Here is a 25,947-nt window from a genome sequence, read left to right as displayed (position 1 = left end):
CAGAAAACTGTGTCATTATCGTTCAATAACAATACAGTCGGACATTAAATAAGTAATCTTAGTCATACAAAGTGATCAAAAATAAAACAAATCAAATAGTAGTTTATTTAACGAGTTCGTGTGTAAATTGGGCTTTTTTTGGCATGAGTGGGCCAGTTTAAAACGCCAGTTAAACTAAACAAGAGCAACATTTTACATTCGTAATTTACCAGATTTTTACCAAACGCGACGCCACTGGTAAACAGATTTTCCGCTGAAATGTCAATGAAACATCAATTTTAAAGCAACGGTGTGACGTGGTTAACCAAGAAAACAACTTTTCAATTTTGGGAATGTTAGTAGACGTTTACTGTGGCACCATTTGATCCATAATGGATATAGAATTTAGTACTTTTCCATATCAAATTATAATTTTGGCTACTAATTTTTTAGTTCTGTAGGTTCATTTTCTAGAACCCTGCATTTCAATAAAAATAAATCAAAAACTTGAACAATGTAGTGCAAACAATAAGATCTAGTTTATTTACATAGTTATTATATTATAAAGCATTTTTCGAGTTTCAATAAGTCAGTACATTCTACTATCTTATCGACATCTTTAACACATTCTTTTATCTTGTCAACTTCTATATCTTTCTGTTTGCTTAGTGCCACAAGCACATCAACTGCGTCCACTTTAAATTTACCATCTTCACTTAAAAATCCACTACCTTCATAAAAACATTTGTAGAAACACAAATCCTTCTCAGGAGTGTCGTCGACATTGTGATAATCTTTCAAGTCTGCGATCTGTACGGAAGTTGTCTTCACACAGTCATCTCTAATTGTCGCTGATTCTCCATCAAGCCCATTCAAAGTGTTTCGCAACTGCAATGTCAACGGTAGGTAGGTACTTGCCTAACTTGTGGGTGTAGGATTCTTACTTACCTCTTCGTCGGCTGCGTCATCTCCATAACTGTAGACGAAAGCAGCGCAAAAAACTGACAAAGAGAACAGATTCATTTTGATGAAGAGTAGGTACTAGTTTATCTGTGGCGTTTTTCTAGTGCCACAAACTATTTATAGTTTCTATGTGAAGGTTGCATGATTTAATGCATTGCATGCATTGTTATCAACTAAAATTGATCGCTTTTTGTATGACGACTATTTTTAAAGTAGATTAATATGTTTTTTTTTTATTATTATATTACAGTCAAATTGATATGGTCATTATAAATGATTGTCCTATCGCAGCTGGCGTTGAAAACCCACACAAATTTGGGATGTGTCGCCAGCCTCGCAACGTTAGACAAACTATAGTATTTTTTTCCTGGTAGGCGGTTGCGCGCGCCATTTACAAAATCCTGCAACGAAATGCGACCTCCCTATTGGTTATTCTATTCCGCTAACCTTGTAAATAGCGCGCGCAACCGCCTACCAGGAAAAAATATACTTTAGTAGACAGATTTTCACTACTGCCGGTAGCGCCTCCTATCGGCGATACTAGTCTCACTCATGTTATGAGGCTTACGGTACATTAAACTACGTCATCAACGCCTACTGTGATGGGACAATCATTTATAATAACCCTGTACAGGGTGATTCTAGTTTTACCGCCCGCACGATTAACCCTATTAAAAAATTAGTAAAAATTACGAAACTTTAGGATAACATTCCCTTCATGTAAGGCTTCAAACGTGTGCAATCAATTTTTCCGTATCACTTCATTCAGAGCCATAAAATTAAAAAAATTGATTTTGACCAAAAAAAATTTTTTTTCCGTGCACGCTCATAATTCACAATTAATTCAAACATATTTATGAAATTGGCATCAAAAGAAAAGGATTAGTTTTTGAATTATTCCAATTTTAACATTAGCAGCGAAAAATGATCAGATCAACTTCAGTGTCATAAATAAATACCTCTTTGTTGGGCAACATCTGTTGAGAACTTTTTAGTAATTCTTTAGTCCTTTAAGGGTACCATAAATAACCCATGTCAACCTCTATTGTTGAACTGCTAAATTTTGCACTTTAATATCGAATTCCATTTATTTCAAAAACAGGTGATGCTTTCATGATTTTAATGACTTCAAATTTTTCCTAAATGTTTGAAAGGACTCTCATTGAAAAATTATATAAATTAATGTAGCGGTTATTGAATTAAAACGAAATATTTACTCGTTTCATTAAAAAATTTGAAATTTTTACAGAATGTTCTACAGCATCACACCTGAATTTTTTGAGAATTTTAAATCGATTAGAAGTGTGTGTTTTCGCTCGAGCGGTAAAACTTGAATCACCCTGTACAACTGAATGAATTTACCATTTCACGACACGATATTCATTTTTTATTCAAAAATCCTTTCACAGATACAAAATCTTGCTATCTAAGTATAAATTTTTATTTTTTTATCTTATTAGTATCTTATTACTGGTATTCTTAGGTCCTCTGCAGAACTTGTTACGTAAGCACTGACATATTTTCTTATAAACATTCTAAAATATCGCAAGAATAAATATCCAAATGAGGAATTTGAAGAATTTTAATCACTATAAGTATGTGCAATATGCCGAAAATATCTGGATCAATTTTTACTTGAATAAAAAATATCCGGAATTATTATTTCAAGAATGTTCGGGGAAGATGTTTTGCAAAGTCAGATTGGTATTCGCGCCCCTCTAGCGTTTTATTTTAAGAAAAAATATAGCAAATCATATACATATACAGGGTGTATCTAAAATGCGTGTGTTAATTTTAACACGCCAGAATTTGTTAAATAGAACGTTTTCTCTGTTTGATTTCTTTTACGAAAAAGCGTTACAAATCGATTTAAAGTTTGGAATAAATTAGTCTTCAAAATGTATACCCGGGTAAGGGCGAAAATTTTCTTTTATCATAAAAACGGAGCCTTTTCAAAAAAGTTACATTGTACTAGAAAAAGTTAAATAAATATTAGTGGTATTTCTAGTATGATCAGAAATATGGTTTATTGAGAATACGCTATACCCTGTCCACCCTGTATTAAAAACCAAATTAAATTCAATTTTCAAAGATTGTTTTTTCTTGGTATAATCGTAGAGAAAGTATAGTCTTACTCGCGTATAATGATTATTACTCACTCGGATGCTTCCATAACTCGCCTACGGCTCGTGTTGGAATTTTTATCGTTTTGATTAACAGCCATCATTAGACGCTCATTGAAGAATGTACAATTCTTTGCTGGACAATTTTCTTGTCTTAGGTAACAAAATTCATGATCAAACTTAAACTCTTTTAGTAAACATAAAATATCAATGCGCTGATCTCAAAATAAAAGCTTGTGGAAAGTATTAGCATTTTTTACACTTTTAAAGGATAACGAATTAGGATATTACAAACCCCAAGAAAATAAACACTTTTTAAATTTGTTGTCAAATTATATCTCACGCAAGTTCATTAAAGCATTGTTCAAGCATCCTTAAATCAGTGCATTCTACAATCTTATCGAGTCCTCTAATACATTCTTTAATCTTGTCAACTGCTTCATCTTCCAGTCTGCTTAGTTCCGGAAGCAGTTCCAGTCTGTCCACTTCCATTTTCCCGTTTCCATTCAGAAATCCAGTTTCTTCGTAGAAGCATTTGTAGAAACACAAATCCCTTTCAGGAAAGTCATCGGCCTTGGCATAATATTTCAAGTCTGTGATTTCTACTGATGCACTCTTCACACAGCGATCCCTAATTGTCGCTGCTTCTCCATCAAGCTCGTTGAAAGCCTTTTGCAACTGCAACATTCACGGTAGGCACATGTTTGAATTGTGGGTGTAGCATTCTTACTCACCGCTTCATCGGCTGCGTCATCACCATAAGCGTGGACGAAAACAGCGCAAAAAATTACCACAGTGAAGAGATTCATTTTGATGAAGAGTACAAATTTATCTGTGGGATTTTTCTGGTGTCATGAACCATTTATACTGTGCCATATGAAGGTTGCAAGATTTATCCTATTGTTGTCGTTTTTTGAATGGTTACTATATATTTATAAATTTTAGTAATATGTTTTTTTTTGGTAAATTGTATATTGTAAAATTGTGACACAACTGGCTGAATTTGCCATATCACCACACGTTATTGTTTATTTTTTATTACAAAAACCTTTCACACATACAAGACATTGTTAGTTACACAGTTATTACGTATTTGTCATTTTGATTTCAAAAATCTTGTCCAAAAGCATTTTTCCTTACCGGTATTCTCAGGCCCTCTGCGAAAGCACTTGCGTGGTTTCTTCCTAAACGCCCTGAAATATTATAACAAAAATGTTTCGAATCAGCAATTTAAGAAAGTTGTTCTTTTACTAGTCTTGATCTTGTGAGAACGACACTATAGTGGAAACATACATTATCGCCTTTTGAAAAGTAACATTTGAAAAGAGTTAATTTCTGTTACTAAATTCTTCTGAGTGGTGTAATTTTGTGATTCATTTATCTGCTAGATCCATGTATTAAAAAATTTCACTAATCAGTTTTCTGATTTAGGTTGGAAGTTTTAATCAAAAATAGAATTAAACAATAATTAAAAATACAAATTTTTGCAAACCACTTTGAATTAATTTTTGTTAAAAATAAGTTAATAATATATTCGATATCACCGGAAGTTTTTTACATATTTGTGAGTATTATCAGTGGAAAAAAAGTGTTACCATGTAAATCTGAATCTGATTATCTATAATTATCATCAAAAATATATATATTAAGCGTTAGATTAATAATCATAAATTTTCTAAATTATTAACAAAATATAAATAACCTTCATGGTGTCATATATAAATAATTTGTAAGGTGTTCGTTCTAGACCACATTTAGTAGAGACATTAGAAAGCATGTCACTGTGCGTAGCAATACTTTTGTGTAGTATTTTCGTGTTTTCATTTGCAGGTGAAGTAAGTAAACAGATTGCCACCCCTACACATATTACTAATTGCTTGTTTTGTTATTTCAGGCGGCGGAATTTACAAATGAATGTTTGAAGGAAAACGATCTTGCTGAAAAAGATATAAAAATGTTTGATTCGGTTGAAGACATTCCAGAAAATGTTCTTTGCTTCACCAAATGTATGAACATAAAGTCGGGAGTACTGCAGGAGGATGGAACAATCGTTATAGATAACATCAACATAATTCCTGGAGTGGATAAACTTAAAGAACCAAAACTTGGACAGTTAACAGAATGCATTAAAGAAATTGGCAAAGTGGAAGAGTGCAGTGACATGAAGAAAATACAATATTGTTTTAACGATCTTGTATCATGATAATGTTTTTGAATCTTTATAAATAAACGGCGCTGATGTTACGTTTCAGATCATCTTATTCCGCCAAGCTTTCCTATTTCTGCGAGGAACATTTTTTCAAAAGGATTGTTTTGATTTTGGTTGGTTGCTTTCTAAATGGCAAATCGTATCATTCACTAGGTTTTTTTTTGCTAAATTGAACTGTCTATAGGTACCAACTTGTGAGAAACCAATGGCACAATTTTCTAAGAAAGTGAATAAACGTCGACCTTGTCACTAATTTGTTGCTAACCACTTAGAGTCTCTAAAAACTACGTAAATACTAGAATCATGATGTGCAGTAACGAATTCGGGTCGGGCGAGTCCAAATTAGAAGCGTAGAGGGAGGTTTCATAGCAGCGGCGCACTTGCTAGTCAGCTGTTTATTGTTAATTCCACGTGTTTTCTCGTCTGTGTCCTCTCGTTCTCTTGTCCGTTTTACTGTTTTGCGTTATTCATTTAACAAAAACTGTTCTTTTCAGAACAAACACTACGATGTCCCATGGTAATTTTTATTGCCTACGCTACTGATCGGCCGTAGCCTGCACTCGTTCGCGCAGCTTTGGATGACTCACGATGTCTTTCTTAGAGTGAACGATGTCTACGTGATTTCAGATATCCATTAAAAAAAAATCTGAAAATGTAGTTTGCATTGACTATATCAATGAAAGATGGATGACGTTGGTTCTAATGAGATTTTATATCAACATTTTCTAAATAAAGTTTTGGCTGCTTTACATTTGACCAACCGGAAAATTTCTGAGAGAGCAAACCTAAGCTTTAAACACCTTAAATTCGCAATGAGTTTTATTCTTAAAAATATTCTGAACTAATTTTAGAAACATCTGACTAAACAATGTGACACCTGGGGGGGTGCAAATTATTTTCTGTTAGAATGTCATCTTGAAAATATGTATTTGGGCATAAAATCTCTTTAGAACAAGCTTTTTAGGCACCCTTAATAAAAACGGTAATTTTACGTTCTCACAAGCAGACCAAAAGTAACTCAACAAAACAAAATGCTTTATTTTGCCCTACGGGCTTTCGGATTCCTGATTACAAAACATAAACATAAAAGTAACAATTTATTGTTCTCTCTCACTCCTCTCGTTCTCTGTTCATTCTCTCCTCTTCCTTATTCTTTCATCCATCTCCCTGCCGTCTTCGCTCCCTATTTCTCCCCATTTCCTTCTCTTTCTGTCTCTCATTTCGCCGCATGTGTTCGATCTTCTCACTATCCTCGCGTTACCTCCTGCACCTTCTCTCTCTCCTCGTCCCCACCTCTGCAACCCGCTATCATTTTCCTCTCTCACACACACTCTCTCCCCTCCCTATTGTACTTCGATTCTCTTATTCTCTCCTTCTTCTAGCAAATTTTCTTCAGTTTCTCCTGTTTCTCATCCCATCTAAACCAGTCCCCGTTTATCTGTATTTTCCTGTATCCTATTTTCACCATTTTTCCTCTATCTCTCTCCTCTCTGGCCAACTCTCTTAACTTCTTTTGTGTTTCCCTTTCTTCTTTTGTCAAATCGTCATCTATATACATCCTCTCACCTTTTTTTTTCCTTTAACTTACTCTAACTTAGCATTATGTTCTTCTGCTCCCAACTTTCTATTTTTGCCAGCATCATCTTATATTTATTTATTTTAAATGCTTCCATTTACATTCACTTTCACCCCTATCTCCCTTTCTAACCATTCTTCCACCCCCCTCTCTATATTTCCACTTATTGCCCCTATTCCAGTTATTATAACATTATTCTTCCTCTCCTTCTTTTCTCTTTGTTCCATCTTTTCCTCTATCATTTCCATCCTTTTCATCCAATCTGCCTTCTCCAACTGCCCTTTTTCTTCTCTTCCTCTCATCTCCTCTCTCACTGTCGCTAATTCTTTCCTTAGCTCCCCATTCTCCTCTCTCACTGCTGCTAATTTCTTTCTTAGTGTTTTGATCTCCTCTCTCATCTCTCTTATCATGGATGCCTTCATTTCCTTATCCATTTCCTTGCTTTGATTTTCTTCTTCGCTTCTGGTGATCTTCTCGTTCTGGAACTATTTCTGAGTGGGTTCTTGCCTTCTTTCGACGTTCTACCTCTTCTCTTTCTCTCTTGCTGCTTTCTTTCCTTACTTCTGACTATTTCAGCATGTCCTCTCTTTCTTGCTCTCCCTCCTTCTCTCTCGCTGCCGCTAATTCCTTTCTTCGTGCTCTGCTCTCCTCTACTATTCCCGCCATATCCTCTTTTATCTCTCTGAGCACTGTTTCTATTTTCTTCTCTATTTCTTTGCTTTAATTTCTTTCTTCGCCTCTACTTGGGGATCTTTCGATTCTGGAACTCCTTCTGAATGGGTTCAGGCCTTCTTCCGACATCCTACTCTCTTCTCTTTCTCTCTTGCTGCTTTCTTTCCTTGCTTTCGGCGATTTCGGCATGCCCTCTAGTAGTATAAAGGCCCCTTCAGCACACAACACTTTTTAAGGTAAAACACCCTGATTTTCAAGGGTAAACTGAAAAGCAGTGGGCTCCTTCAGCACACAGCACTTTTTAAGGTAAAACACCCCGATTTTCAGTGGTAAACAGAAAAGCAGAAAAAATCGTGAAATCACTTCCCATTTTAAAGGCATATTTTAAAATTAACATTTTTAGGGTAAAATAACCCGATTTTCAAGGTAATCTAAAAAAAAGTAAAAAATATCAAGCAAAATAACCCGATTTTCAAGGTAATCTAAAAAAAGTAAAAATATTAAGCAGAATAGCCCGGTTTTCAAGGTAATCCAAAAAAAGCACAAAAACACCCCAATTTTCAAGGATAAATAGAAAACACCCCCCCGATTTTCAAGGGTAAGCAGAAAAGCAAAACAATCATGAGAACACCCCCGATTTTAAGGTATATTTTAAAATTAACATTTTTAAGGAAAAGCACCCCGATTTTCAAGGGTAAACTGAAAAGCAGAAAAAGTCGTGAAAACACCGCAATTTTAAGGTACATTTTAAAATTAACATTTTTCAAAGATTTTACTCTGTTGTATTTGAATTTACCGCCGCGATTAAGTTGGTACTAGTTATATTGGCAAGCCTGATTACCTTGGAGCTTTTGACTTCCTGCCAATGCTCGTTCGTCGTTTAGTTCCAGCTTCCAGCAGTCTTCGTCAATGTTGCCAATTTGGGGGTTTTTACCCGAAGACGGGGGCATTTTCAATGAATGGGGGTATTAGTGAGGGTTTTTTAATTTTTAGGGTAAAACAGGGGCTTTTCGCTTTCGAAGCGAAAAATTTAGATCATTTAGATGGGGACGGGCGGAAATCAATGCGGAACGGTTTTTTTATGATGGTCAAGGACACGTTGTAGCATCTCACCATCTCGGTCTCAGCATCTGGCTAACTAGTTCCTAAACCGACTACCCGGGCCCAGACCAGGACAACCTAATACGACAATAGAGGAGTTCGAGTTATTTATGATGCAATTTATAGAGGCGGCTCTACGTCTACAGTTTTATTCGCCGAATTCCGGTAAAACTGCACCACAGGAGATCATGAAAAATATTTGATTTGTAATTTTAACAGTGACAACCCATCGAGAAATTATTTATCGAGTTGACGCATATACGCAACATTTGTACCAGCAATTATTATAGTAAAGAATAACGTTGAATGTAATACTAATCATATATGTATTTAGCGCCTTGTTTGTTATACGTGTGTATCGATTTCATAATAATTTAATTAAATTTGACATTTCATTTTGATATAAATTTTTTCGCTGAAAAACTCCTACTGCAGTAGAGTGTTTTTTCACTATAAAATCAATTTGATTGGTCCAGATTTAAAAAACCCTGCAATTTAATTGGTTCAAAATTTTCGAGTTGGATTGTCAAGTCGAATACAATTAATTCGTGGTCTATTTTTTTCTGCAAAATTTGTTATTTAAGACATTCGTAGATTTTGCTTTTGGAAAATTACACTCGGCTTCTTCGTCGACTCGTGTAATTTTCGTTGCAAAAGCTACTCATGTCTTAAATGACAAATTTTGTTGGAAAAAACTACATCGGGTATTTTCGGATATTTTCGTATTAGAGAGAGGGAAATGTCATAACGTGCATCTGGCAACACTGGTCTTCGTACACGTGCTCGCACATGGTCTGCAAGTAAGTAGATGAGTTTAGCAAATTGTATTTAATCTTAGGTCTAGATAATAGTAGTATTTACCTAATACCAACAATAGAAATATAAAAATATTTCACATCTTTTATTATTAATTTCATAACAGAAAGTGTTTGCACAAGCCAAAAATTGGAAATTACTTTTTTATTCTACCGCTTTATGTTTCAGGTTGAAATTGAAAAGAAAATGAGTAAAAGAAGTAGTTTGCAACTCAACGAAAGCCCGGAAATTCCACATACAGTTACAGGTAGTATAGCAAATTCGCCCAACAAGAGAGTCAGGACAGAGGTACAAAACATAAAGAATGTAATGTTACATCTATATCCAGTGTTCATCTAGTTGTTTGTGATGGTCTCCTGTTCTTATGTGTTTGGCTCCTTTTATGTCCTTGTTTTTATAGCCTGGTTTTATAAAAAATATTGTTATCTCTAACTTGAAGCTGATGTGATATATTATTTTAAGTTGTGCTGTTACTTCTGTGTTAAGTACTTGTGTCCAAGTGTTTGTATGTCTCTTATCAAAAAAGTAATTTATATGGAAAACATTAATCGCATGTTTATTATTACAGACCACCCTGTATAATATGGAAACGTCAATTCAAGCAGTTCAAGACTCAATCAATCGCCTTGAAAGTAACCTTCGCAAAATAATAAGGGAGGAAGTAACAAGTATTGTAAAAAATGAAATTCAAAATGGATTTAAAAATCTCAAAATTGTTTATGAGGAAAATTAATGTTCTGTTAACTTATTGATATATAATAATAATGATTTTTATAACAAATCTTCAGTTAGTTTCCAGTTGGTTTATTATTAATTAACAACGAAAAGGATTAGAATCCAAATGGTATTGTATCAAAGTCTTCTAAAATAACTCTCTAGTCATAATTTTTCGTCATTTACTTTAAAACACATAGTAGAAATACCGTTTTCATTTAAATTCAAAGTTATTTTATTATCCATTTATATAAAAAATTATTTAAGTTTATTTAGTATATAAGAGAAAATTATTTTATTCTTCAATTATTTCAATGTCACAGTCATTATCTAATTGTTTCGATGACCGCCAGTGAAATTTAGTTCTTTTTAGATATACAGTTTTATTTAAAGAAAGTAACTTTTTAATATTATTAATTAATTCATCTGTTGTCGGATCATCTCTATTTATATCTGTTACAGATAAACACAAACTCAAAATATCCATATTATTATTATTATTAAATTAAGTTAAATTGCGGAGGCAAACCTTTTACGCAATTTTTTGTTTAAGCAATTAAAAAGTAAAATTTAATTAATCGGTATTGTCGGATGAACTAAAGCGGAGGCTGGTATACTCGTATTCAAATTTTAGTCATGATTCCCCTTGTGTTGATCATAACGTTTTTTAAACTGGCTAACATTTTCAGCATTAACAATCAAACTTGGTAGAGCGTTCCAATTTCCAAAAGCACGGTTTGTTAAGAAATGTTGCCTGGTAGTTGTTTTAAATGATTCCTTGGCAACTTTAAATTCATGCCCACGTAATCGTCTTCCTTCACTAAATAAACAAAAGTTTTCCACTTCTTCAGGAAAAAGATTATGCGTTAATCGAAACATTTGAATCAAATCAGCTCTATCGAATCTGTCTTCAAGTTGCGGAATTTTTAAAATTTGTAAACGTTCTTCGTATGACAGGTGTGACAAATCGGGCGACCATCTAGTTACTGCATGTTGCACTCTTTCTAATAAAAGTTGGTCTTTCTTGTAAAGGGAACGCCAGACTGATATGGCAAAGTCCATTTGAGGTCGTATATAGGTGCTATATAAATTACTCACTAAACTGTGTGAAGGGGAAGGAAAAATTTTCTTCAAAAGGTATAGGGTGCCAACAGCTTTCCTAGCGGCTTTATTTGTTTGCTCTGTCCAAGAAATATCCTGCGTTACCGTCACTTCAAGATCAACTTGTGATGCTACAATTGGAAGATCAGTGTTGTCTATTTTATATGTGATCTTTGGATTTTTTTTGCCAAAGTGCATCACTGTACATTTGTTTGTATTAAGTGGGAGTTTCCAGTTTATGCACCACTCGTAAAGTATATTCACTTTGTGCTGTAGGTCACACTCTTTGTCTGTTGGACAACCAAATAATTTAAGATCATCAGCATATGCTGAATAACCAGTTTGCAGTGACAGTAACAAATCAGACGTATAAGCAAGGAATAATATTGGACCTAAAACTGAGCCTTGGGGAACGCCGCTGGCAACACTCTTTTCTAAAGAAAAATGACTACCAACACGAACCACAAATGTTCTCGCCGACAAAAACGCTTTTATCCATTCAATGCATCTACCCCTCACACCAAGAGCTTGCAATTTGTGCAGTAACAGGATGTGGAAAACTTTGTCAAACGCCTTGCTAAAGTCTAAATATACGACATCAAGAGAGCCTTTTTGATCCAAGATCTTAGTCCAACTATTAAGTGAAGATACAAGATTAGTGATAACGGATCGATTAGGCAGGAATCCGTGCTGGTAAGTTGGAATATGACTGTTATCATGAAAATGCTGAAGCAAATAATGAGTCATTATTCTTTCCAGTAACTTACAAACAAGGCAAGTCAAGCTAATGGGTCGATAGTTGCTGACATCGAGTTTGTCACCTTTTTTGAAAATTGGAGTAACTATAGCTTGTCGCCACAGTTTGGGAAGTCTACCAGTGAGAAATGACGTTTGCAGTATTTTTGTTAATGGTTCCAAAATTTGGTCGCAGTTTGTTTTTAAAACTTTAGAAATTAATTTATCCGGACCAGGAGCAACATTTTCAGACAAGTTGTTAATTTGTTCTCTAACCATCTCTTTAGTTATACTTATGTCAGTTAATAACTTCTTATATTTGAAACTACTGATATTAGGTAGCGATACAGTTGAGTCTGATGAGTAAACAGATGCGAAAAAATCTGCAAATGCATTTGCTGTTTCTGAAAAATTAGAGCACAACACGTTGTCTTTGTTTCGAATGATAGGTATAGCTACTTTTGAGGAGGTATGTTTTCGAACATACGAGTAGAATGATTGAGGTTTTTTAAGTAGTTTAGCTTCGTATTTACTTCTTGCATTTCTTATTTCAAAGCTCAAATTGTTTGAAAATTTTCGGTGGATATTATAATCGTTGTTATTCTTACTTTGTTTAAATTTATTCCAGAGTTTTTTCTTTAAATTTACTTTGTTAAGCAGCTCGTTTCATAAATAAACGTTTACTTACTACTGTTTTTGTGTTTTTGGTGGTTAAACTGTTAATCGTATTTAGAAAAAAATTCCATTGTTCCTCGACGTCAGCAGAATTGTATAAGATGCTCCAATCTGTTAGATCCAGACATTTAGAAAGCGATGCATAGTCAGTAAATTTATAAACAAAAGACTCAATATTACATTTAGAGTAAAGAATAACCTGCAAATCTATTTCAATTGTGCAATGATCAGATAAACCGATGGGATCAGAGGTGCTAAGATTAGAAATAAGATTACAATCTGATATTAAGACAAGATCTAAGAGAGAGGATTTTTGGTTATGTCTAAATCGTGTAAAGTCTGAAACAGCTTGAGAAATATTGTTATCATTTAACATATCAGTAAAAAGTGAATCAGAAAAAGAGCTAGAGGAGTAACAGTCTGCTTTCCATTTGATATTGGGATAATTAAAATCTCCAACAATTATTAAATTTGAGAGGTTTTTAAATTGATCTTCTATAACATTGATTAATTTACGATCATTTTCGATTGAGTTTGAAGAGGCGTTAAGTGGAGGTCTGTAAACGCATGCTATTACAAAAGAAAATAAATTACTGGAAAATTTAATCCAGAGCGTATCATACGGTTCAACTGATATATCTAAAACAGTTATCTGAAACTTACTTTTTATGAGATTTTCATTTACGTATATACATACGCCTCCTCCTCTGCCATTTATTCTATCTTTTCGAAAAAGTTTGTAGTTGTTTAATCCAATCATATTATTACTTACATCAGAATTAAGCCATGTTTCAGTCAAAGCAATTATGTTAGGTTTAGAGTTAGCTATTTCCATTGAAAAATCATTAAACTTAGCCATGAGAGAAGCGCTGTCGGCCAACTCATCACGTAATTGCTTCAAGTAAGATTGTTGCTGCTTTGTTTTATCATCGCTAATATATATCTTAGAAAAATTTTTGTTACCCAAGAGCACTGATTTTTTTCTCAAACACAATCTGGCCATGTCAGCATTCTCGAATCTAATTTTTAATAATCGCGGTTTATTACCTTTTGAGTTTCCAATTCTGGACACATCATCTGGCATAACAGCCAGAGATGGATCCAGAACTTCCAAAATATCGTTTGCCAGATTGAAATCGTCATCAGAGGTAGATTCTGGAACGTTGTAAAGAACCACATTGCAAGAGCGTATCGATCTTTCAACCGATTCATTGATTGTATCTTCTTTTTGATCTAAAGTCTGAAGAGCATTTTTCTAAACGCCTATCAAATGATTGTTTCAAGTCGCTAATCATGGTTTTTACCTCAGAAACAGCAGAGATCGTCACATTGCAGCGATTACAAAAAAATTTAATATTATTGGAACGCAATGATGGTAAAACTTTTTTCTCTATTTCTGTTAAAGTTAAACAGTCAACATGTAATTGTAATTTACAGCCATGACAACCAGTAAATTGATCTGAATCCAGGATATTTTCAAAGCAGTGACAGCACCTTTTATTCATTGTTGTAAAATCAATCAATTATTTAGTCGCCAACCGATACCGAAACGCAACAAAAAGTTATCTCGCTAGCGATAACGTTTGTCGCAGAACGGAAACCGCTAAATAGATAGTTCAATGAGAAAACTTACCAATACTAAAGTCAGAAAAACAGCAATTGCACTGGATTCCTCGTTGTATCACCAAGAGATCGATATTAAACTTCAAGGGAAAAGTATAAAACTATTCAAGATTATAACGCAAAATACTAGGAGCGCTGTGAAAACACGTCCGACATGTACGAGCATCACTCGAATATCATGTTCATATGAATCTAGAAAAAACGTTACTCCATTGTAATATTCAGATCTAGATCTTTCAACACCGTTAATTCTATATTCTCTATTAAGATCTAAATCATACAATTCAACTTCCCACATTTATTAAATAAAAAATAGTTATTTAAGCTTATTTAGTAAAATCATAATTTTATCTATAATGCTACATTTAATTCCAAAAATAGATAAATCAAATTTATACGATTTTGTCGTTTGCAAAAATTCATGATATTCGTAGTAATTATTGTCTTTAAAGAAATAAATTTTTCCATTAATATATCTGAAAGCTTTGTCAACATTAGAAGGAATACTAGAAAACAATTCAACTATCATACCATGTTTCTTAGGTCTAAACAGACATTCATCAAATTCTATAAACATTGTGTTGTCATAAAATATATAAGTTTGACCAGAATAAGTACTAAATATTGCATTAATTTTCTTTCCACTAGGAACACCCAAACTTGTGATAGATCTTCCATTATAACCGTTTTTAACAACGAAACTAGGAAAATCAATAATATAATATAAGTTGTTTGTTGTTAACAAAATAGTTCCATCTGGTCTCTGATAAATATGTGATATTTCTTGAAAATTATCTGGTAAAAAAGTTAAATAATCTGTAATTAATTTTGGTTTATTATCATCGCTCATGTCTTTTAAATTAACAATCCAGACATATTTCTTGTAGAAAATATATAATTTATGATTTGCTATTAAAAATGTGTTAATAGTTTCACTTAAGCTGCATAAATCAGGTAATGAATCAGTCTTTCTAGGAGTCAAAGTAATAGGTTTTTTAGTTGTGGTAGTTGTAGTTGGTATTGATTCATATTTTGACCGTTCAGGTATTTGAATTGCCCAAATATCATCTTGCGTTAATTTATCACCATCTCCTTTATAATAAGCATACATAATTGCTTTATCATTGGCAGAATGTTCAATACCTAAAGTATGTCCAATCTCATGCAATAATACCGTATAAAAATTTGTTTGTCCGTCAGGGGTCTTACCTAGTTCTCCAAAATACCAGTTTTCTGATTTATCAAAATGAATTCCTCGACATTCATCATTATTTGGAAAGAATCCATGTGCTAAAATATTACCTTTCCCATCAAAACTGTTAGAACACACTCCTTTTTGACACCGGGAATTATGATTATGTTGAAACGGCATATTAGCAAATGAAATATGTATATCTGGTTTATTACTATTAAACTCAAATTTTAATTTTGAAACCGATTCCCATTGATCAAATGCTTTTTGTGCTAATTCTTTCATTTCGTTTGTTGCCAACGAAAAATACCATTTAAGATTTGTTTTAGACCATTTGTTAGTGTGAACTCTATAAGCAGTTGGATTATCTCTAACACCACATCTAGGAGTATTAATCAAAGCAAGTGTTTCTTGATTTAATGTTCCATCAGCAGGTAAATTATAGAATTCTTGAAACTTTATTAATGCCTCACTGGTTTCAGCTATTAATGGTCCATTAGTGTCTAGTCGCAGACCTGAGTCAGCTCCAGCTGACGCTAAATACCCAAATTTTTCTAAATAATTATTAATATTAACATCGCCTTCGGTTCTGGGCTGTCCGTGCCCAGACATCATCTGAACTTTTTACAGTAGTGAGAAATAAGAAAAGAATAATATAGTTCATTTATTAGAGTAAATATCAAATTAAACAATTGGAATATCTTAAAAAATAATTGTCTTATTTAATTATTTACTATGTGAAACACTTCATGAGTCGAAGACGAATTTAATTTCCGTTTAAGCGGACTTTTTCTAGGTATTTCTCTCTGGGAAAATAATTAAAATTACTGACAAATTCCTCTTCACGTAAATTTATTTCTTTTTCATTTATTTTATCAGCCTTATATAAATGCAATAACTGTCTATAAAATTTATAAATTAACTTATATTCTTCAATTCTTTCTGATATTTTTAATCTCTTATCTAATATTTCTATTACCCCTGCACCAAGAGATAAACAAACTAATGGAGGTAGGGCTAACGAAGATAATCCCGATGCACTAAATAATAATTTACTAATAGATAAGCCGATTCCAATTTTATAAAAATATATGTAACTTTTTCTGTATACATACAAGCGTTTTTATGTTTCCATTTATAACAAATACGGGGTGATCAAATAGGACTGTTTAAGTTGGTAACACTGAATTGTATTTTAAATCGTATAACAGGAGTAACTTTCGGTTGTTGATGGCTTGTCGTTGTTAATGCTATACCTACATCAGATATTTGTCAAATAAACCAACAAAACATATCCGGTTGCAGTGTTATAAATAACCGAATTAAAAAATTTTCTTAATTGTACTGCCAACTTAAACAGTCCTTCTTGATCACCCGGTAGATAATATATATATTTTTTAATTACGTTCAAATATTGAAATAGTAGTTTTCTCATTTAAACGACACGGTATCTGTTTGAAAGAATATAATATATCATAAAAATCTTTGCCTCTGTTGACATTAATTATCATATATATACAGTAATGACCACATAAAACAGAAGAATTCATTTGTAACTGCGTGCTATTCCACGCTATATTTTTACCGCTACTTAATAAATATTTTTTAATTTTTTCTGGTGGAGATATTCCAAAACTGTCAAAATATAAAATATTTCTTAAATATGGTTTGTTTATGTAACATACCCAGTGTGAGCCATAACAATTAGAGGGATGAAAATTAATTATACCTGATTCATCTTTTCTAATTTTTTTTGGTAACATGTCAATTGCAAAAACGCCTCGAAAATTTCGCGTAGCTTCATGAGGCAAACCCGAATTTTTCATAATATCAGATATTTCTATATTACTTAACCCCGATTTCCTATCAATTTTATTCCTTGTCCATATGTCTTCGTCTTCGTCTTTGACTCTGAGCTGGCACTGCCGGTCTTCTTTTTTTTTATACCATCTCCAAAGGCTTTTTGTGCTAATTTAGTACCAGCATAACCAGCAGCACCTAACCCCAATGCTTTGGCTACAGCTAACGCTGCAGGAATTAAGGCAGGTAAAAATCCGCCTATCTGTGTTGGAGAAAATTTGATATCACAATATTTTTTCTTCTCCGTTTTACACTTTTTAATTTCATCAACTTGTTTTTCTCTTAATTTAATAGTATTATTAGGTCTTTCTTTTAAATCGAATCTTATAATACAATCTATTCTTTTTTCTTTACAACTTTGGAGTTTCTTTATTTGATTGGGTGATAAATATACTTTATAATCATTCATTTATTTAATTAAAAACTACTTCATTTTCAAATAAATCTTTTCATCTATGATATTCATATTTGCAATTCTTTGAGATTCAACTACAGCATACATATAGTAATTAACATTTTGACAATCTCTTAATGTCCAATTAACTTCTAGTTCAGATGATTTTGTTTTACTAAATAAATTTTCATCATTTTCTTTTGTTAAGTCAAAAGCAACAACTAAATAGAGGTTACAAAAATCTTTATAGCTAACGCACGTACCTTCATCCAAATCTTTTTTATAATTACAAGAGAGGAATGCGGCATACAAGCGTTGTAAATCCTCATTATTCACCTGATATTCGTAAGTAGGATGTTGGGTACCATTAATTTTAATATTTATTCTTTTTAAATTCATATTATCAAAAATCATCATTGTCTTGGTAAAATTATCGTTTCGTTCAGCTCTAGAAAAAACTATAAAAACTCTAGATATTTTATTTTGATTATTTACAACGCGCCAGTTTCCACTTCCAGAAGACCACAAATTACTACGGTAACAGTTAAGCGCATTCCATCCACAAAGAAAGTTAGATTTGCTAACTAATAATGAAGATAATATTTTTTCAGTTTCTAATGAGGGTTTTACTATAGGGATCCACAAACTAATATCAGATATTTCATAATCATAAGTTCCATCAACTTTAGCGTGTAATATATTTTTTACCCTATTTTTACGTAATTCAATGCGAATTTTTCCATTCAAAACTTTGTTACAGTCTCGTACAAATCGGAAAATTTTAGATAAAGGAATAAATTTTGTGATAGTTTTTTCATCTTTTGTTAACAACCTGTAGTGACCCAGTTTAAAATTTAAATTTAAATTTCCGGTACCGCCACAACAGCGCGCCAAATGTGAAGGTACTAGCGGCTAGACTAGGCACTACGAGCGGAAATATAGCGGGGGGTGAAACGGGCCCGCGCGGGTGGTTGACGGGGGTAGTCACTTTTGTTTGGTTTTTCGAAACGAACAGACCTTGCGAAGAGCGATCCAATATTCCAAAAATCTGTAAGTTACATCTGAACCGATTACACTACCGTTCCGGGTAGATATTTTGTGTCCCCGTGAGGAATTCAACGTTTTTAATTCACCTGGGTAATTTATCCCACTTTCGTTGCCTTTTTTTTGTGGTTTGTTTTGGGACCAGGACCACGTGGTAAGGGTATGTTGTAGATTTCATTTTGTTGCATGCTGTTTCTTTAAGAAGCGCCCATTTGTTAAATTTAAGTGTTATCTTTCTCCCGGGAGGTTCTTTTTTTTTTGCAATCTGGTAATTTCGAAAATACGGAGCCGTCGTCCGAACCGCGTGCGTCCATTTTGTTTTTGTTCTTCACTAGCATTTTCTAACGGCACTCGACCCACCATTTTCTTTTGTTTAACATTACCAGCGATTATTGTATTCGCGATTTATGTTGTTTACTGCCATTTGTACCATTTAAAGTGGTTCTATTTTATCGTTATTTAACTTCACGTTTTGTTCTTTTTTTATTTCCTCATTGTTTAATGTTGCGGTTTGTTTTTGCTTATGTTATCCTTGTTTCATGTTGCGTTTTTTTTGTGTATTTGATCATTGCTTAATGTTGCGCTTTGTTGTGTTGAATTTTCGCATCGTTTAATGTTACGCGTTGTTCGATAGAATTAAACCCGGGTTATTCCTTCGTGCTGTTGCTAGATTTCGGAAAAGTTAAAGTAAAATGTTGTAAGTGCGCCCCTGTGGGAGCTAGGTGACAATCAGGAAGTCGTGGGGTTTGTTTAGTAAATTTCTGTGGAAGCTACGGTTATTTAAAGCCGTTAGCGGAGACGGACCTAGGTCTTCGCATCTGCGGCGGCGGGATGTTTTCGTGAAGCTTCCGTCGAGGTTATAGAGATTTCGGGGTTTTGTCCGGAAACGGTTGGTTGGGGACGGTGGAGCTAAATATTCGCTTATGCTGTTTGGTGATGCTAATCGTACAACCCCGAGACGCTCTGTCACTCTTACTTGGTCGGCGAAATCGTCTGACTTTCATTAATACCCCGAATATCTATAAACGTCGCTTGATTTCAAGATGCTTCAGATAATTCTTCTGAGTTCCCTCGTGGCCGAAAGTTTGTTACCTCCAGCTCTAAGCTCCCGTTGGCGTACCTTGACCGCGTAGTTCCAAATTAAACATTGTTTGTCATTAATCGAATTGTAAAATGTGAGTAATACCTGGGATACGGTTTTTGAAGAGGGTTTTTCATCCGTCCCTGTCTGTAATAACTGCCTTATAATTTGTTTACTTGTTTTGCAAGCTTTAAACTGTCATTTTGTCTGTCATGTGCCCGCTTTTCTGTTATTTTAAATATTGTTGCATTCATCTTGTCGTTTATCTTTGTGATGTACTCAACTAGTTAATTTCTTGTACTTCGTTAAACTTAATTTCTGTCCTTTGTATTCGTTCCAATTTCTTTTTCATCAAAGTTATTACAGACATTTTTAATAAAAGGTATTTTGCGTCCCTCACATGTGTGTTTTATTTGCGGCACTCTTCCGACTGGAACCCTCACCGTTTGCATTCCGAACCTTTTCCGCCAAAAGAAAATCACAACGTAGGGCTCCTCCGATTCGACGACGATCACGACCACATTTGTTACCGTTTTGCGCAGGTTCAAATATTTGGCGGAAAAAGTAATGTATTCAAATCATTACAAACCATCTCTCTAAATATCCTTTATTGAATGCAGAATTATTTGTAATTTTTGAAACAATAGTTTTTATATCAACGTCTAAATCTTTAAATTTTTCCGCCTTATTTTTCCCATCATATTTGTATTGAGACGTATCTGCTGAATCTGCTGTGTCTGGATACCAACACAATTGTGATGCTGAAGTATCAGAAACATCTCCTGAAAATTCAATCAGATTTGAAATTAGCGTAGCAACACCCACATAATTTGTTTCTTCTATCAATACCTCTTCATAGAACAACCTCACATAGTCAAAATCATTTATTCCATTATTTGATATAGTTGCATAATTATTTGGATTGTTTTTAATTTTCGATTTGACAAAAATATAAGCACCTGATAAATGTTTCCATCCGTTTATGTTAGTTTCGAGCGTATATTGTTCAAGTTCTTTCACGTTGATATTACTTTCTCTTATTTCATTGTAAGTATAACTTTTTGTTGATTCATCAATTACGGGCATTTCATCAATACGCCATAAATTGTCCACAACGCTTTCCATTTATTTAAATAAAAAGAAGTCTTTTAGGAAACTTAAGCATTCAGTAGATTTTTAATAATCTCCTTTGATTTTTTAGTTAATCGATTCGTCCTGCCAGTCTTGGCCTTTTTCAATCCGTCACCTCGTAAATGTTCATTCATCGATTTTTCTTTCATTTTGTTTAGAATAGGATTTATAATTTCTTCTTTATAAGTAGAAAACGGCGGTGATTTTACGTATGTAGACGCTATGTTTTTAAACCCTGAAGTCACACCTTGAATGATATCCTCTTTATTATTTTTCCAAAAAGGTTTTAATATATTGCGATATAAAAAACCTAATGCAGGTATAGCAAATTTTTTTATAGATTGAAAAATATTTCCACCTCTAATATCTCTGTGATATTTAAGGCCAAACCCATATTGTTTAGGAAATAATTGTTTTCTATGAACAACAAGTACCATTTATTCTACAAGAAAGACGAAGGCTCACTGAATATCTAAAACAAAATTTAAGCACTCTCCATTAAAATTTATCAATTGATTTAGCTGGTTTGTAACGGAAATGCGAATATTAAATATATAATCCGTACGATTAATTGGTAAATATTTCGGATGCGTTGGTTCAATATTAATTAAAGATCTAGGCGAAATATTTGGAGTAAAAGCGTATATAACATCACTTTTGAGATTATTTTGATAACTAGATGAAACTAGGGAACAGTGAATCAAGATTTGATCAATATCTTTGGTGATATTACCAATTTTTGTTGCATAGTTTATTCCTTCTTTATATATTTTCTTATCAAATCCTAAAAGCTCATATATCTTACCGTGGGAAAAGTCAATTTCATAATCTATGTCGCGTATAATTTAGTTGCATAATTTACATCAAAATAAAACGGGGGTGTTTCAAACGTTCCAAAATATTCTTGGATATAATTACATATTTAATTCATTTTCATCGTACAGACCGTTCGGTAATTTTAATATTTTCCACTCCGATTCATTTCTATCGTCTTCTTTCTTGATTTCGTTATTTTTGAGATCGGCCTGCGGAGCCTTTTTACCAGACTTGTATTTTATTTCGTTATTTTTATACTCTTCGGTAATGTTATCCCAACTATACCAGAGACTTGCTGTTTTTAAAGCAATTTCACCTTTTAATCCAGATAAATTAATAGGATTTTCAGAATAACTTATTTCAAAATCATTTTTTTTAGATCTAATGTGTATTAGGCTCATTTATTCTGTTTAAAAAAGGTTCACGAGGCAAAGGCGAGTTGGGTAGAGAATATCCTTTTGTGATCTGACTTTTTTATGAGTTTCAGGTTTAACAATTTATCAAGTATTTCTACGCATTCATTGTATACATCGGTTGAATCATTTCCAGCATTTTTTGACGCAATTAATAGATTAAGACGTTCTACCATTTCATTCGGATCTGAAAAAATACTACTTCCTTTTTCATAGAAAGGAATTTTTCGAATATCTTCTAAAACACTTTTATATTTTTTCAACTGTGAATACACATATTGTAAATTATCAATTTTTTCTCGTTCTTGTGATTTCTTTGCGTTTGTAATGTGCGCATTTAATGATTTTAATTTAGTTGATATTTCAGGCATCGTTGTATCAATTTTTGCGTTTCGATTACTAATGTCTAACGATAATAAATATGAAGGGTTTTCAAATTTAAATTGTTTTTCAATAATATCAAAATTTAAATCTTTATTTGGATCTAAACTTATTGAGGCAGACGATTTTGGAAAAGATAATAAATTATCTGATTCGCTTACATCATCGCCTTCCACATTCTTTGAAACATTTTTGTCTTGGTCTTCGGCTTTGCCTCTGAGCTCGCGCTGCCAGTCTTCGACTCTGGGTAGACCTTGTTGCCTGTCTTCTTCCTCAATTGCTAAAACATTTTTTGGATTCGCTTCGTTCATCATGAGCGAGGCAAATTCAGTAATATTATCAAGTTTGTCAGTTATAGGCTTCTGTAATTTTTTTATTTCTTCCTTCGTTAAATGTTCTTTAAATTGTTTTAAATGGATCCTATTTTTTATTATTTCACGATTTTTCAGAATAGCGTCAATTATTTCAGTTTTACTATCAGTGTTAGTCATTTATATACTATGAAACACCGAAGTCTGATCCAGCTGCCATCTAGGATCATTTGGATCCTCCGAAGGTTTGCGACTAAACGTAAGCCCCTTCAAAATTCGCTTCGCTTCATTAGCGGACTCCGTCCGCAAATTTTTTTGAATTTTTGCATTCGTTTTGAATTTTATGATTCGTTTTGAAATTATTATTTCATTTTGAAATTTTTATTTTACAACTTGATTTTTATTTTAGATTTAATTAATTAATAATTAATGTGAAACACTTCATAAGTTGAACAAGAGATAGTAATTTACCCGCTATCAGGATTCGAACACGCAGCGAAAAGTGTGCACATATTGGGAGCGCGACGCTTTAACTTCTGCGCTATCGCGGTTTAGCGATAAGCGTGCGTATTTGTGTTAAATAAATGAATACGTCCTTACCTATTTATTTTATTAAAGCCGATGAAAAAGAACATTACAACATTAATGAATTAGCGCCAAAATGGCCTTTTATATTAATAATTATAGGACGAAGCGGTTCTGGTAAAACAAATACTGTTGTCAATCTTTTAAAATATTTATTTTTTGATACTTTTTATTTGTATGCGAAAGATTTAGAAGAACCTTATTATCAGTTATTACAAAATGTGTTTGATGATGAAAAAATTCGTGGACGTAGTCCACTCATGGAGCAAAGCGAAATTCGACCTGAAGATCCGATAATTGAATCGTATTTTTCATCAGATATAGAAGACATAGTCGATGTAGACGAACTGGATAGAGATAAACAAAACTTGATTGTTGTTGATGATTTCGTAACGGAAAAAGATCAAAAGAAACTGATAGATTTAGCTATACGCGGAAGAAAAATGAATGCTTCAATGATTTATATAACGCAGGATTGGTATAGAGTGCCAAAATCAATTCGTTTACAATGTAATTATCTTTCAATATTTCCATCGTGTGATGGTAATGATATAAGCTTAATATTTAGAGAAAAGGGGTTGGATAAGAAACTCAGGAAATATTATGAAAATAATATTAAAAAATTTGATTGCTTAACTATTGATTTCAAAACTCCTGAAATGAAATATAGAAAGAATTTTACGCCCATAAATGACTGGCAGAGCCAATCCGATGTCAAAGACGATGATATCTGAATACGTTCTTAGAAAAAATAGAAAAAAAGGTGGAAAATCAACAAGAGGACCACCTGGTATAGGATTTAATCTAACAGAAAACGGCGATTATGATATCGCAGGACACAAATTAGTTAATGTAAAACAACCAGAAAATCCTGGCGATGCTGTTAATTTACAATATTTAGCGTCAGCGAACGATAATATGATCAAAAAAGATGATTCAGAAAGCGTTTTAAAAATTGTTAAACCTGAACTCAGTAATATGATTAAAAAAGATGATTCAGAAACCGTTTTAAAAATTGTTAAATCTGAACTCAGTAATATGATTAAAAAAGATGATTCAGAAAGCGTTTTAAAAATTGTTAAACCTGAACTCAGTAATATGATTAAAAAAGATGATTCAGAAAGCGTTTTAAAAATTGTTAAACCGGAACTTAGTAATATGATCAAAAAAGATGATTCAGAAAGCGTTTTAAAAATTGTCAGACAGAACTTAGATTCGCTCAATCTATCCATTAGAAAAAATTATATCGGTGTTGGTAATAGAAGAATAGTTAAAACTGCTGATGCAATTGATAAGTATGATGTTGTCAATAAAGGACAACTAGATATTTACGGAGAAAGGTTAATTAACTTGGAAACTGATTATTCATTTTTACAATTTGTAGGAAAAATTAATTTTGAAAAGGGAATTCATGATCAAAAGATTATAACTATGCTTAAGTTTACTTTTGATGGAGAATATTATCTTAGTATACCGATAAATATGGAAGTTATAAAATTCCGATCAACAGCTGATCTGAAAGATTTAGAAATTACTAATAACGAATTGAAAAAATTTGATCTTTCGAAGCCTTTTTCTATTAAAGAGACTGATTTATTACTTTTTAGGATAAAAAAGACAAAGTAAACACAGATGAAAATCTCGGTGTTTACAATCACAATAAACCATATAAATTAAGTATTCCAATTTTTTTTTATATGTTAGTCAAGTTTTCTTTATAATTATCAGTCTTTGACCTTCATGCGCATTGCGCGTTTACAAAAAATAAACATATATAAATGGAAAGCAATATAGTAATCAATTTAAATGAAAATGGTATCTCCACTGTTTGTTGTACGGTAAACGGTGAAAAAATTGAATTTACTCTGACAGAAGATGAAGAAGTTGAATTGTTACGAAAGGTTACTGTTATTTTACTTACAAAATTACCTCCAGAAGAAGCTCATAAACATCTGAATAAAAAATAACAATCGTGTTCGACAAGTTGGACAATTCGTGCGAATTGCTCCATAATTATTCAAATATAACCATCTTTTTTGTTTTTATCAATACGACTCCGCAGCTGAAGGAATTCAGTTTATTGCTAACTAAATGGATTATTGTAAAATATGCAAAACAAAAACTAAATCCAGTGGAGAACCAGAATTTATTGTAAAATATAAACGCTGGAGAAGAATATCAACTTGCAGAATTTGTCAATCAATAAAAAATAATATTTCTAAATCACCTAAAGATATTTTAATTTTTGAATTATTTAAACCCGCTAGGAAAAAATATCAAACACGTCGCTTTCAACACAGAGGTATTGATGATACTTGGCAAATAGATATTTATGTTTTTTATAGACCAAAAGGAAAATCAGAAGATCCAAGCTATACTTTAAGAACAAAAACCTTAAAGTCAAAGGAGTCGAATGAGTTTAATAAATTTAAAAAGATCAATAAGGGATTTA

General features: G+C 32.8%; 3 protein-coding genes across 5 annotated transcripts; 1 reads left to right on the top strand and 2 right to left on the bottom strand.

Annotated features, from left to right (window-relative positions):
* Window positions 1–534: 534 nt before the first annotated feature.
* Obp56i (Odorant-binding protein 56i) lies at window positions 535–1,002 on the bottom strand. Its single transcript, XM_069045688.1, has 2 exons — window positions 928–1,002; window positions 535–867 (listed from the first exon to the last, which is right to left on the bottom strand). The coding sequence occupies exons 1-2, from the start codon at window positions 1,000–1,002 to the stop codon at window positions 535–537; spliced, it is 408 nt and encodes a 135-aa protein (XP_068901789.1).
* A 693-nt stretch (window positions 1,003–1,695) lies between these two features.
* On the bottom strand, window positions 1,696–24,846 carry LOC138127693 (uncharacterized). Of its 3 annotated transcripts, none has more exons than XM_069043749.1 (3): window positions 14,298–14,588; window positions 3,800–9,417; window positions 1,696–3,743 (listed from the first exon to the last, which is right to left on the bottom strand). In XM_069043749.1, exons 2-3 carry the CDS (start codon window positions 3,872–3,874, stop codon window positions 3,405–3,407), a joined length of 414 nt encoding a protein of 137 aa, XP_068899850.1. In that variant the 5' UTR covers window positions 3,875–9,417; window positions 14,298–14,588; the 3' UTR covers window positions 1,696–3,404. The 3 variants fall into 3 exon arrangements, 1 of the variants encoding a protein (XP_068899850.1); XR_011158346.1 differs by lacking the exon at window positions 1,696–3,743 and adding an exon at window positions 20,708–24,846 and having other exon boundaries at window positions 7,462–9,417; window positions 14,298–20,640; XR_011158345.1 differs by lacking the exon at window positions 1,696–3,743 and having other exon boundaries at window positions 7,462–9,417; window positions 14,298–24,845.
* Window positions 4,841–5,268, top strand: LOC138129397 (uncharacterized). The gene is made up of 2 exons (XM_069045687.1): window positions 4,841–4,900; window positions 4,960–5,268. The coding sequence occupies exons 1-2, from the start codon at window positions 4,841–4,843 to the stop codon at window positions 5,266–5,268; spliced, it is 369 nt and encodes a 122-aa protein (XP_068901788.1).
* Window positions 24,847–25,947: the final 1,101 nt, after the last annotated feature.

The sequence above is a fragment of the Tenebrio molitor genome, chromosome 4 (genome assembly GCF_963966145.1).
Source record: "Tenebrio molitor chromosome 4, icTenMoli1.1, whole genome shotgun sequence".
In the NCBI taxonomy this organism is placed as follows: domain Eukaryota; kingdom Metazoa; phylum Arthropoda; class Insecta; order Coleoptera; family Tenebrionidae; genus Tenebrio; species Tenebrio molitor.
The sequence above is the reverse complement of the archived record's forward strand: the minus strand, read 5'-3'. Positions and strand labels throughout refer to the sequence as shown.